Here is a 15,000-nt window from a genome sequence, read left to right as displayed (position 1 = left end):
CAGCATGGACTAAAACTACTATATGCCAAAGTAGGACATTACACACCAGAAGCAGTGTATCAGAGGTTAGGTCTTCTGCACAGATATTGGTGGAGGTGTGAGTGAGCATGTCACATCTCGGAGTGCTTTCACCCACCCCATTCCTATAACTTTTGTGATATGTGCATAAATGTTTAAAAAAATATTACATTGAGATGTGTCTGTAGTCATATAACATGTTCTAACAATGATTTTCTATAGTTACTTTGTAACTTTTCCCATTTATGTGATTTTATGTGAAAATACCTGTAGAAAGTAGGAGTTTTCTATATAAGGGACAAAATAAAAGAAGAAGAAATATTTGTAATTTTATTCTTCAAAAAATACCACAAAAAAACAAGGTATATACAGTAATGACAACTTCTCCTTCTCCATACTTCTCCTGTTTCTCCTACTCATTTCTCTGATTATGAAAGTGTCTGAAGCACTTCACAGGACACAGAGGCATGCTACAGCACTCACACATGATCTGTCACCCTCTGCCATCACAAAGACCAACACAAATGACAGCTCCTATTGCGAGATGTGGCAACGAGTTCAGTTTAATTCCTCCTTCCAACTCTCCACTATTGTATGAGAAATCAGATTATGACCATCTGATCCTCAAACTATGTCATCATGCTCCTGAAAGCTTTGTGGACCAGCTTGTGGATGACACTGAGCTAGTCACTAAGATCTGCACAATTCATGTCTGTGTTGTAATCACCACTACAATGAGTTTGCCCCAAATAACTCCTTATCAGTTGGCTGATAAGGAGTTCTCTTTCCACCTCACTGGTGGAATGGGACTAAAGGTAATGGAGTAGGAGTAGCAGGCAGTACCAATCATCCAAATACAGCTCATAACCTTTTCCAAACAAGTTCAAGACAGCCTGAGATGTGGTCACTTACTAGATGGTCTCCTCTGCAATGAGCTGCATCAATTCCAGGGTCATGAAGCAGTCAAAGACTTCCTTTTCAATCAAGTCCTGGGTTGGCTGTGACCATGAAACTATGTGTCATTCTTCCAGTTCTAAAAGAACCCCAAAGCCCCATGTGCATTCTGCTTTAATCACTGCAAGTCACAACCTGTGACAATGGTGTCAGTATCAGTGGTACTTTCCTTGTAAAAGATATGACCAAAATATCACTAACAAATATAAAGAGGGAGAGAAGGAGAGAGAGAGAGAGAGAGAGAGAGAGAGAGAGAGAGAGAGAGAGAGAGAGAGAGAGAGAGAGAGAGAGAGAGAGAGAGAGAGAGAGAGAGAGAGAGAAAAAAAAATAGGTGTAAAAGATTTCTCAATAAAGGAACACCCTTGGGAGTCATTCACTCAACAAATAGCACCTATTGAGTTTAAAAAAACTCACTTGCCCATTAAAGGAACCAATGGAACAAGAAAAGGAAGGAACTTAGAAAACACACAAAGTTCAATATCACAAAAGAACAAAAAGTCTGAAATTATGTTGACCCCCTAATGGTGACAAAAACCTCAGACATCTAAGGCAGGGGGTCATCCACATCATAGTCCTCTAGGTCGCTAATCAAACACAGGGCAGAAGTATAAATGGAGCATATGCGTTTTGCGCATAGTTAGAGAGATATTTTTTCCGAGTGATTTATGCCTGGTTGTGTTGGCCTGATTGACCAACCAAGTCACTCATCCTTACTGGAAATAGCAGAAACTTGGAACAAACTAAATGAAAAGCAGACTGTATTTGACCAGCATGCGTATCAACATGTGGGGAAACTTCAATACAATGTTTCATATTTTTTGCAAATAAGGAATTCATTTGAATTTGTTAATAAATTAAATGAACCACTTAGACCACTGAGTCTACCCAGTCAGCATCCAAAATTAGTATTTCTTTTATATTCCATCTTTTTTATGATATGACTTTACATTAAATAATGTGCATATATGTGAACTAAAAGAAAAAAAATTAAAATGTACATTCATTTAGTGAGTCACCTACCACAGCCCCAGAAATGACAGAAAAATGCTATAACATGTCATGATGTCATCTGATGAGAGAAGTTTAACAGGATTTATTGAACTAATTATGATATTTCTTTGAACCACTATTGTTGTGTACTGCAGTCAGTGTCTAGACCAGGTATGCATCAAGAAACATCACTGTTCTTTGCAATTTGGCAAAGGCCAACAAGACTCGCCATATATATTCAGGAACACTGAGATTTGACAATAAATTGTTAGAGGATCTGCTTGCCTTAACTGGTGCGCAAAACTTTGTGGCCGCAAATTGGCTGTTCTTATAACCACCTAATTATATTCTGAGTTTGATTAACAATTATGGCCTTAGGTCCTACCTTACCTTGCAGAGATTATTTCTTATACCTTACTGATTTATTTTATACCAAATTGTATTACTTTATTTCATTTTTTTCCAGTTTGCATTGCCCTATTATAGACAATTACTAAGTTAGATCTTTACATAACAGAGTAATTCTTTACACTATGGATGTACTCTCCAGAGACATCACATCACAAAATAAATTCCACAATGCAAGTTGCTGTGACTGGGTGTGGCCTTCGGGCACTGATTGAGGGGTGGGTTAATAGGGAGCTCTGCTTCTCAGCACCCCCTGGAAAACATTGTCTTCACCTCAGTATGCACAGCAAGATAAAGCTGAAACATACTGTGAGCAGTGCTTTCCATGTTACTTTTTGTCCTCTACAATAATATCACTTTCAATTTGCCCTACCTTAGTGCATCTATACTGTAAAGATTAACCCATAAAAAAAAACTAGCAGTACAGTTTTTGTGTATGACAACAGATTTTCTATTAGTATATGGAAATCATAAATTGATGAAACCTATGACAATTTTCATCAATGGGACGTTACACATACATTGAAAATATTTAAGTTATTTGATATAAAAATATGATATATGCAGCAGCTTTTGCGACATTCACCTTTCACTGGTGAACAACTGACTAGTGTGTGTTATTGCTTAGATAGGTATGCACTTATTAAGGAATGAGGTATCTGTACAATAATAATATACTCCTGTACATTTAATTCATCCACAGAAGATAACCAAGAAAAATTACTGATAAAACAACAGGCCAGTCACAAGCAAGGAATGACTCATCATACAATTCAACTATTCAAGTCAATTCAAGTCATATTCTTGTATAGTGCAGACATGTAAATAACTGCTGTATTGGTTCCAGACTATTTGGGATATACACTGATGATACACCTATTTTATCATCAACTAAGAAACTAGTTCCTGCCAGAATATAGGTGTAGGATATCTGTTGTCCCTAATGCAATAGTGCAGTGAGAAGTGGAGGCAACAGCGATCACTGTGAATAAGACTTGCAACATGAGTGAGCAAATTGTAACATCATCTAATCTACAATTTGACTTTACATCTAGCAGAAATCAAGTATATATTGTAAACAGGTAGCTTACGGAATGAGAATTCCATCTGGAATCCAGGCCTTTCTGCCAAAGATCTTTGGCGGATGAAGTCAGCAGATGTTTTTATGCCAGTGGACTTTTGAAACAAAAAATTTCTACTTGGAGGATGACAGATGGAATTTTTTTCTGACAACAACAACAAAAGTAAAATGTGCAATAAAGGGTCTGGGGAAGAACAGTTGCTTAATTTACTATACTTCAGTACTTAAGCCCAAGGGGTTTGAAGGATTCTGAAAAACTACCTTTGAAAACTATTGGAAATTGATTATTGAAGTGACTATATTCATGGTAATGTAATGCGATGTCTACTGACTAGTTTTACATGAGTTCCAGTCACACGTGCACAGTGTGGAATTCTCGCTCTACCCACAGCACAGTAGAGCACATGACAGACATGCAGAAGTGCCTGATGCTGAGTCAGTTCAGCGCTCTCTCCCGATGTGAATACATGGAGGATTCTTTGTTTTTCTGGGCGGGGGTTGGGGAGCGGCAGCAGGAGTGCCTGACATTGAGTCTATTCAATGCTCTCTCCTGTTGTGAATACACAGAGGATTCTTATTTCTCCTGGGTGGGTGGCAGCCACTTACCACCTCCCTTGCAAGGATTCCTTGCAAAGATTCCAGACTGGATGAGAAGGAGGTTTGAGGTTGTTGTACAAAAACCATTGATTTCTGTAGAAATTATTCTAATCACCTTAAGTTGTCTTGTATATGAAAGTCATGTTATCACAGACAAAAGAAAATGTCCAATCTAATAATATATATCACTGCCACCATATGTACACCTACCACCTGCTGTACTATGCTGATCACGTCATTATTCCCATAATGATTTATAATAAAATAACTAATTTAACTAAGAATATCAAACATACGACAGTAACATTTTGTATAAAATATTCGAAACCAAATAAATAACAGCTTCACATATAAGATAACCAAAATATGGAACACGTTGTGTGAGAATCCCTTTCATTATCAACAGAAAATTACTTGCACGAAAAACTCATATACTGCAAAAGTTATTCCTAGACTCGAAAGAAATAATGACTACAATAATCAACCTCGTCATCAGGAAAAACTCCTCAGGACAGCAATAATGAAGGCAAAAGCACAATGCTTCCATTACCTCTATACATCTTCGTTTACATTTCTCTTCCTCTTTCATAATTCTGCAAAGAGAATCATCCATAAAAGCATCAGTAATAATGTCTTTTTACCCTTATATAATAAATAAGGCACGTTTATATCACCTCAATGCCTTATTTTCAGTCTTCCAGAGATAAATTCTTAATGAAGAACAGCAACGTCCGTCCGCATTCGTGTTGAACGTCGGCTGAACATGTAAACAATAAACAAATGAAGATCGGAATGCGCTTAGCCTCGCGATTACTAATATAAAGTTTCATTAATTATTACATTTTAGCACTGTAATTCTATATTACGTTTACTGTCATTTATCATTTATTATTTATCTTGTGAAGACCGGTATACTTATAGCCTCTTAATTTCTAGTATAAAGATTAATTAATTATCACATCTTAGTACTGCGTTTACTGTGATTTATCATTTATCGATGATGATGATGATGATGATGATGATGATGATGATGATGATGATGATGATGATGATGATGATAATGATAATGATGATGATGATGATGATGATGATGATGATGATGATGATGATGATGATGATGATGATGATGATGATGATGATGATAATGATGGTGATGATGAATAAGTTCTCGATGTCACTCTGGAGACATTAGCATGAAACCTCCTTTATCCTTTTTTGTATTTTCGCGTCGTCTTCAGACACACTCAGATAACTAACTGGACTTAATGATGAAAACAATAAACATTATCATCGCTAAGACCGATCTTTGAGGTATTTCGCTAGTTGCATTTCTCTATGTAGAGTGCTATGGTGATCAATTTTCTTTCATTTAGGAAATCTTTTATACATTCGAAGAGTTTGCCTTTCACTCCACCTAGGTGTTTTACTTATCATAATAGCATTCTATGAGACACCTTATCAAATGCCCTTTTAAAAGTCTGGGTATACAAAATTCAGAGTTTTTTGTAATTCACTACCTCAATTGCCTTTAGTTCCACTATGGTATGTGTGTGTGTGTGTGTGTGTGTGTGTGTGTGTGTGTGTGTGTGTGTGTGTGTGTGTGTGTGTGTGTGTGTGTGTGTGTGTGTGTGTGTGTGTGTGTGTGATCTGAAACTCTGTCCACTAACGGGGCGCACCTTTCAGCAAACCTTTTTTTCTGCTACTTGGTCAGAACTCGTGTGGAGACAATATCTCAGATATTCCTGCACTAGTCGACAAGATGAAATCCTTGTAGAGACAATGACTGGAATTGGCGGTATCATGTCTATTTGTCTCTGTAACTACTCGTTGGAGAAAACTCTACCTTTATTCAGGTTTTCGTCAAAATGACTGGCAAGAGGAAGGCCAATTTTCTGCTTCACTCTGCTAGTAGAAAGGTACAAGAAATCATGGATATACAGCTCAAATTTGAGAGCCTTACTTCAGGGTCACATCTTGAAAGGCGGGATGGATACCCCTTGCGAGTGGGATTGCTCAAGCTAGCCAGAATTGTGGTCATTATAATAATTAGTACGTGGATCTTCACAAGACAGGAAAACATGAACCAGTAGCCAATTTGATCTCACAAAATTTCTCAGCATTTCCAGACTATGAATCAGCTCACGCCTCCACAGCCCATGGAGCTAGGCTACCACAAGTAGCCACGACCAGCACACACTAGATTCTATGACTCCCATGCTGGAGACGTGGCTCCTTTGCCTCAGAATCCTACAGGAATCATGCCCTGGTACTTGCCATTGCTCAGCAGGTTCAGACCCAAATATCTATTGATAACACCAGTTCCGAAAAAAAGAAACATAAATGCAAAAGACATGTCGACCAGCTACGACCAACAGAAATTAAAGTTAGTGATGGCAATGCTACAAATTATTATCGCCGTGATAACACTGTGATACTAGCTAGGAAAGAAAAATACAATAATTTAGTAACGCTTATGTATGTAAATATAAGTTTTGTCTCCATCATACGGGAAGTAACTTGTAACAAGATTTTATTTAATTTTACTAGTTACCCCTTAAGAGAGACAAATTTCCGTTGCGGGCAGTGCATCTCGTTTTCTATAATTTACGATCTAAATCCGTACATAACTGATTGAATTATACACGTTGTAGGACTGCATAGTGTCTTAATTTTGCATTGTTTTCCACGTCACATTGTTTTAAGTACTTATAGTAAAACCCCTTCTAATCCTATACAAAAGAAGAAAGGTGTATATATTTATCCCGAAATATCGAAGCCAGACGCGACACGATAGATATTATAACATCTTTAGATTAGACTACTGATATGTACCCTTGTACAGGTATGATTACAAAGGTTTATTGTCACAACATAAAAAGGAATTAGTGAAATCAAAGTTATAGCATGTGATCCTTAATTTATTTGTCTTATAATTTATTTTGAAGAATTTTTTTTTATCTCAAATCATAGATTTTCAAGGTAGAGTCATATCTGTTTATGTCTGTATAAAGTCACCTGACTCATCTTCTACAGAGAATTCAGAAATCATTTTGAGTCATAAATCGTGATACACTGACAGATTATATTATCGTAGTGACGGTGCCAGAATTTTCCTACTGGAATTTAGTTGACGACGATTAAGAGCAAATGTCTGCACACCCCAGTATCGCCAAAAATGATAGAATGGTGTTGTGCACATAGTACATCTACACACTTAGGAAAATGGATACCCCTTATTGTTACTTCCAAAGACCAGATGGAATTTCGGAAGAGCACACTGGGTGGAATTTCTTAATCGACTCTGACAAAATCCCGCATACATATGAAAAAAACATGCCTAAAATGTCAAAATATGCAGTACTAGAAGGCATAGATACCTTCACATTCCCTATTAGTCACACAGAAGTGACGGACTCTGGGAGCAGATCAGCTCATACTCTTTCTTGTTTAGAAATAAAAATGCTGGACTGAAATAACATAACTCATGAACAGACAGGCCTGCAGAACCCTAACAAGGAAAAAGACCCTTTACGTTAAACATTCCCATGCAAGGAGTGTCCATATATTCGGAAGGAAAGCACAAGTAACGATTGCTTTACAACTCGTGCACAGAAACAGACTAATTTGAAGAATTAGTCTACCAACAATGCCCGTACCAATTCAACAACAGAGTATAAAGTGGCTAGCCGTGACCATGACAGGCATCATCAACAAGAGAGAGAGAGAGAGAGAGAGAGAGAGAGAGAGAGAGAGAGAGAGAGAGAGAGAGAGAGAGAGAGAGAGAGAGAGAGAGAGAGAGAGAGAGAGAGGTCTCAGACATACTGTTTATACACATCTACATTCTATACCTCTTTTTAAACAATAAAATACACCACCTCGAACTTTTAGAATCATCCTCATATGAATCTTACCCATATAGTAACCCTATGCCCCTTTCGAGCAACATGATTCAGACGAGAATGCGGCACCCCAGAATATGTTCATGCCTTAAAATCCAACATAGAAGCATGCCAGACTTAGACGATATATTTCAGAGTTTGGATTAAAATGTCAAGAAAACTTGAAGACTGATCGGTGCTGGCCTCAATACTTTTCCATATTTATATCCAGTGATATTAGTGGAACAACCTCTGAAATTTTGATATGCAGAGAATATAGTCATACTATATCAGTCAAACAATGTAGATTTGTGAAATGAATGCCAAAAAATTCTCCAACAGGCCGGAATTAATTCATAACCTACGAAAACCTATACCAAGTCAGGCCAGATCTTCTGACTTTCTGACCTAGTGGTGTCATGAATTACGCTGTTGATATGCAAATCTCTGTGTGACTAATGTTATAAATTGGTCTGAGTATCTCGGAAGGATGGAAGCGGACGCCTTGTTTCAAATGCTTGAGTACTGTAATAATCTGCTGAATATTGCAGTTCGGCCAATTCTTCTCAGCAGGTCCTATAGAATGATCCCAGACTGCTAGATGGCTATTAGGACAGTGTGCATTTTACAAACCATGGATTCACCAGCAGACCAACAGTTTAGTGGGATGCCTCAAGTACCCGTTGCCTGGGAAATCGGCTCCCTAACTTCTGTCAAGATGACAGGTTACAGTTATGCGATGAAAGTATTACCCATGTTTAAGCTAACGATTGACGATTTAACCTGAAACGTCTTTTCATAATGCTCTCTTTCCCATCCCATCAGAATCAGAGATGACCTTCAGCTGAGCAAATTGCAGACATCTGAGAGACTTTACAATCAGGCCTTGGTAGGCAGAACTAAGGTCACTTGGTTAATAAATAGCTTTTGACCTCATCACCAAGATTCTTAGTATGGTGTCCCTTGTCCCTGCCAGCAGTCTCGACCTACTGTGGATCTAGGGAACAGTTCGGCCAGTCATGCTGTGCGCCTTGCATCCGTGGCCCCAGTCATCTCTTCCAAGATAATATTCATGTCCCAATTAAAAGACTCCTGAGCTACATAATGCGTTTCATATCTGAAGGTGTGTCCCACAGTGCTACAGGCTCTGCTCAGTTGTGAGCATTCGGCATCAATTCTAAACAGACAACAAACCACTGAGCAAGCTTTCTCTGCCAGTCCAGATGAAATGCCCTGGGATAATCGCTGGATGGAAGAAAGATTTAAAAGTGGGTCCAGAGGGTAGCCACGAAAAGATAAAATGGCAGTTAAGAAAAGGGCAAGGAGATGGAAAACATGTAAATCACCATGCACTGATATAGCGCACGCCCGTTCTTCCAAAAGGAAATAATGAAACAGAAATAGGGGAAGTGGTAGCGTGTTAAGCCAATTTAACACTTTCATTATAAACTGAAATATAAATTCTCAATGAAACAACAATTAATTTAAGATTTTAACCTAATATAATTGATGGATCGTATCCAAAAGCAAACCAAACAAAGTAACGTGACTAAAGAGAGCACGGCAAATAACATTTCAGTGATACCTCTCACAGAGACATCTAAATGAGAAACTGAAGATGAAGAAATTAAAATAATTGAGTGTAGAATAAAAGAGAAAGATAGAAATGTTAGAACAAGAGGAAGAGTCACTCATTATATATAGCAGTAAAAACAGTTGCTGAAATAGAATACTCACATACTATTGTTGAAGTACCAGCGATAAAAGAATGAAGTTATTTACAGATCACCTGACTTAACAAAAGCTATTCCAGTGAAGCTCTAAGAAATTCAAAATACGCATGTATCTAATTTCAGGAAATTAACAAACTGTAAACTCATCCCGTCTCTCCGAGACACTCTGATTCGTCTCTTTATTATTCTATTCCACTGACATTTAGTGCTTATATCTGACATTGTTTGGCCTTTTTAAGTCATGCACAGCATGTTCTTTTGCTTTATACCAATATTTTTTAAAAAACAGATTTGGCGATTTGCAGTATTCTAGTCTTGAATGAGTTGCCAATTCTTCCTTTTCTGAGTTTGGGTGGAATATAGGCAGGAGTGCAATATTTATATTGAGAATGTTGGGAGAAAGAGCGATAGAAGTTCAGGCAGACTTATAGCTATGCTTCATTGACTATATAGCAAAGCATTTGATAAGGTGAAACATGAAGAAATGTTTAGAATGTTGTAAGCATTGGATATTGATGGAAAGGACTTACAACTGATTAGGAAATTGTATTGGAACAGAGTGCTGCCATCAGAATAGACGGAGAAATAAGTGAGTGGACATTAGTCAAGAGAGGTGTAAGACAAGGGTGTGTATTATCACCAGATCTGTTTAATTTGTACAGTGAAATTATTTTAAGGAAGATTAAAAACATGCCAGGTGTGAAAGTTGGAGGGATCATATTAACAACTTAAGATATGCAGGACACTGTACTAATAGCAGAAACGGAAACAGATCTTCAAAATATATTGAACAAGGTTGTAACTGAAAGTGAGAAGAAAGGTCTTCAGATGAACACCAAGAAGACGGAATGTTTGGTGATATCAAAGAAGAATATAACACCAAAATGCTCTTTGAATATCAAAGGTGAAGAAGTAAAGAATGTTGAGAAATTCACATACTTGGGTAATTTGATAACATCAGATGGAAGAAGTGTAACTGGAATAAAGAAAAGAACTGGTATGGCAAAGGAAGTCTTCAACAAGATGAGTGGTCTTTAAGAACAGACAGTTGAAGGTAAAAAACAAAGTTAGAGTGTTAGAATGTTAGGTGTGGTCAGTTTTGCTTTATGGGTGTGATGTTTGGACAGTCAATGAAAATATGAAAGAAAGGTTAAAATCAGTAGAAATGTGGTTCCTTAGAAGAATGCTCAGGATTTCATGGACAGAAAAAGTTACTAACGAAGAAGTTTTAAGAAGAGCAGGAGTTAAAAGAACCTTGATGAAAGTTATCAGGCAAAGACAGATGCAATTTTTAGGACACGTAATGAGATGTAAAGGATTGGAAAACTTAGTGTTAACAGGAAAGATAGAGGGAAAGAGAAGCAGGGGTAGACAAATGCAGAAGTTCATCATCAGCTTGAACAATGATCTCAGTATGGGGCAGAAATGACTTAGAACTGTTAAAGTTTTCAACAGACAGAACGGGATGGAAAACCATGACCACCAACGCCCTGAAAGGACAAGGCACTTAGAAGAAGAATAGGCAGGAGCTGCTACTACATATTAGAAGAGGGTTATTTACTTAAAAAAAAATATATATATATAATATATATATATATATATATATATATATCTATATATATATATATATATATATATACATGGCCTTATTTTCCTATATTCAAAGGGATATAGCAATAAACCGTACGATACAATCAGAACAAATCACCACTGAAGTCACATGAAATAAGTCTGAAATGTATGTCAGTTGTGCAAAAAACATGGTTCAGTCTTAAATCTCCAAAGTTCAAATAGAGCCAAATGCTGTCAAGACAAATTCTACTTTTCTTGGCTGAAAATTCATTTCCATTTCATAAACGGGTTAAAAAGCAGACTGTTGATACTTTAAGTGACTAGTGCTTCTTTTAATGATAGAATAGTGTAGATGATGTATGCCCAGACTTAGGACGGTTACATAATTTGACAGTATCATAAGGGATAGGTCTTTATTCTCAATATACCCATTTCAAACATCAAGCATTATGAAAATATGGAGTAAGCGTAATAGTAAAGCAAAACCAAAGCTATGGGCGTCTTCTGTACGCGTCATAAATATTAATCCAGTATTACAGTTTCAGGCTAGATCTCTAATGCGCATGCCATTGGCAGCATTCAGGATTAATTTTTAATCGCCTCCAGACCAGTCTTGACTTTTGAATTTAGATTTAATCCTGCGCATGCGCTGAGAGGACATGTTAATCCCACCAATCATGTATTGATACGCCACGACAACGTCATCAATTCCATAGAAAAAGATTTGTGTTGCTCTTGATATTTATAATAAGCTAAAACGAAACATATTCTGATATTTTCATCTCAAAGATTTATGTGAAAATTCATTAATATATATTTCCCATGCGTTGTGGGATATTCAAACTGCAGATACAACTCTCAACATTGAAAAGACAAACAAAAAGAGATTCCCAACAGAGAATTCAGGAGTTTACCGACACAGAAAGGGCAACGTTATTTCCAGGTTGGAAAACTATTCCCAAATTATGTAATATATTAATCGAGTAAAAAAAGCTGTTAATAACATCACGATTAGGTTTTAAATTCAAAGTAAAAAACTTTCTGATTCTTGAAACTAAAGTGACTTCAAAAACCGTGTGGACATTTATCATGATCCTCGCAAATATTTATTGGCTATTTGAATCCATTTATATAGTTATATTTGTACTGACACAAATATAGATATCGGCATGATATGATACTAGAGTATATGTGTATATACATTTTTTCCCTCTGTAGCTAAGAGGTTTCCTTATCGACATTAGCGTATAATATAAAACTTGTAGAAGGTGAATGTTAATTGCCATTAAACGTTACATTACGCTTTCTATGTAAAACAACAGCTTTACTGATAATCACATTGATCGTGCGCCTGGCACTGTGTCTTGCATCTTCTGTGCAATTGCTGTGGATTTGGATTCACTTTTTGACGCGTAAAGACGCATATATGACTGATTATTGCAGTCCCCCCCCCCCCTCTCTCTCTCTCTCTCTCTCTCTCTCACTCTCTCGGGAAGTGTGTTCTTAATACCTTCAGACTCTCTCGCTTAACCCAGGAGGATCTTCAGCGGTTGTTCAAACAGATGAATGGTGCTTGTTTGTGTTGGGCATTTGGCCTAATCGGTACTAGTGCCTTGCCATCAACAGGATATTTAGAACTTTTAACCAAATGAACTGCTGGCACTGAATCGTTTGCCAATTTATGCAAATCCTCACAAAAGGTTACTACACTCAGATTACTGAATCCTACCGAGAAACACACCTGGGGGTTATTATACTTCCTATGTAGTTATTCACAAGAATTGATGTAGTGTGATCGCTTCTTCATATGAGAATTTATCATCTGTAATACCTCATATGTATGACATTACTTCAAATATTTAGAATCACACCTAATACATAGTTTTCGTAAAATATTTGTGCCCTCCAAAAAGATTAAACAAAAATCATATTCCAGTTTGAAAAATGATGTTAGAAATAAGAATAAATTAAGCAAACTATTACTGGCAACTGACCATAAAATAGAAAAAAAGAAATGTTTCGACCATTATATTTTCCCGACATACGAGGTGCAGTAACACACCCCTTTTCGCCTCTCTCTCTCTCTCTCTCTCTCTCTCTCTCTCTCTCTCTCTCTCTCTCTCTCTCTCTCTCTCTCTCTCTCTCTCTTCTCTCTCTCTCTCTCTCTCTCTCTCTCTCTCTCTCTCTCTCTCTCTCTCTCTCTCTCTCTCTCTCTCTCTAGCTATCTATAAATGATGCTGACTGCTTTCCAGTCACTTTTTGACCTATTGTCAGTTGGGACGTTTCCTCCTTATTTCCAGCCTTTTTTTATCGTAGATAAATACAAATGGTGGCGATCATGAAGGTAGCGGGTCATCATATAACTGATATTCACTAGAATATATATATATTTTTTTCATTACACTGTTTTATTCTGATATGGTCAGGGTGAGTCGTAGACAAAATCACTAGGGACAGTATTTAGACCGAGTCATAGATATTTTGTAGTTAAAAAGGCCGTTTTTAGGACAGTCATTAAATTTGTCAAAGAAAATTCTATGGCTTTTCGTGAACCATGCCATAAGCATTTTTTTTTCATTTATATAACAGTACACTCCAAATGTTAATTGAACTTCTAGATACCGCAATCCGTTTCATTATTTCTTGGGTAACGTATATTTGTACATTAACGTATCAGTTTATTTTATATCACACATTTATTATTATCCATTTAGTAATTTCTAATTTATATTATTAATAATTCATATAAATATAAATTGTTTTTATCGTCACTCTTCAGTCACTTTCTGGAAGTCAAAGGAGGAGGACGTGTTCTTTTCTTTCTCTTTCAGATAACTTTGTCATTTGGTATTTGTTGTCTTCAATTAATTTTTTTATTCTTGTTTAGTTTTGAAAGTCTGTATTTCATGCTTACATGTTAAATCAGATATCATTTTGAAGAGATAAAAAAAAAAAAAAAATTGTAACTATACATAGGCCTACATAAATGTTAGCACTGATTGTAATGTTAACTTTTTATTTTTTTTTCAGATATTTCTTCAACATGACAGCGCAAATGTCAAGATCTTCGGTTACAAGTGTAAGTACTCGTAGTTTTTATATATATTTTTAATCAATTTAATCGTTAGCAAAGTTGAAAGGGTAGTATACCATGCTAAAAGGAATATAAAACAGAAATAAAGTAATGTAATATATTTTTGAGAAAATATGAACATTTTATAACATTTCTAACCTTCGTCTAAGTGGAGAAATGAGTGATTATATATATATATATATATATATATATATATATATATATATATATATATATATATATATATATTAGCAAAATCTTTGTTGAGTCTGATATATCGAGAGTTTTAGATTAAAATTATACAATGCATATTAAACAGTGTATTGGATAATGAATACATATACATATGTCATAAGATAAATGTCAAAAATCGACCATTTTCCCTCATTTGAAATACTTCATTATTAATAAGTTATTTTTTGTTTCCTTTTTTAAGTTAGCTGAACGTGGTTAGTTTTCATTATATATATATATATATATATATATATATATATATATATATATATATATATATATAATTAGCATTCAAAATTTTCGGTCAAAATCATATTTACTAATAGTTACTGATATATTATTTTTCCAATTTCGAATAAAATTATTATATTAACATAAGTTATCCACAATCTCCCAAAAATTCGGTCAAACAAAGACTGAAAGATAGCAGAGTCCAGATCGAAAAAAAACTTATTATAAAGT

The 15,000-nt window shown here is 36.0% G+C and overlaps 1 protein-coding gene and 1 long non-coding RNA gene across 3 annotated transcripts in view; one reads left to right on the top strand and one right to left on the bottom strand.

The window, feature by feature from the left end:
• Nucleotides 1-4,814, bottom strand: part of LOC119598257 — a 6,200-nt gene extending 1,386 nt beyond the window's left edge. For both annotated transcript variants that reach the window (XR_005230954.1, XR_005230953.1), the window contains exon 1: nt 4,723-4,814. This is a non-coding gene — a long non-coding RNA (uncharacterized LOC119598257). The remainder of the gene's footprint in view (nt 1-4,722) is intronic.
• A 3,713-nt stretch (nt 4,815-8,527) lies between these two features.
• The window catches only part of LOC119598450, a 16,365-nt gene continuing 9,892 nt past the window's right edge, over nt 8,528-15,000 (top strand). The window contains 6 exon segments of the mRNA XM_037948087.1: nt 8,528-8,651; nt 8,903-9,083; nt 11,838-11,910; nt 12,104-12,174; nt 12,554-12,643; nt 14,262-14,310. Of these exon segments, the coding sequence (XP_037804015.1) occupies nt 8,528-8,651; nt 8,903-9,083; nt 11,838-11,910; nt 12,104-12,174; nt 12,554-12,643; nt 14,262-14,310 (588 nt within the window).

The sequence above is a fragment of the Penaeus monodon genome, chromosome 41, assembly GCF_015228065.2.
Source record: "Penaeus monodon isolate SGIC_2016 chromosome 41, NSTDA_Pmon_1, whole genome shotgun sequence".
NCBI classification, from domain to species: domain Eukaryota; kingdom Metazoa; phylum Arthropoda; class Malacostraca; order Decapoda; family Penaeidae; genus Penaeus; species Penaeus monodon.
The sequence above is the reverse complement of the archived record's forward strand: the minus strand, read 5'-3'. Positions and strand labels throughout refer to the sequence as shown.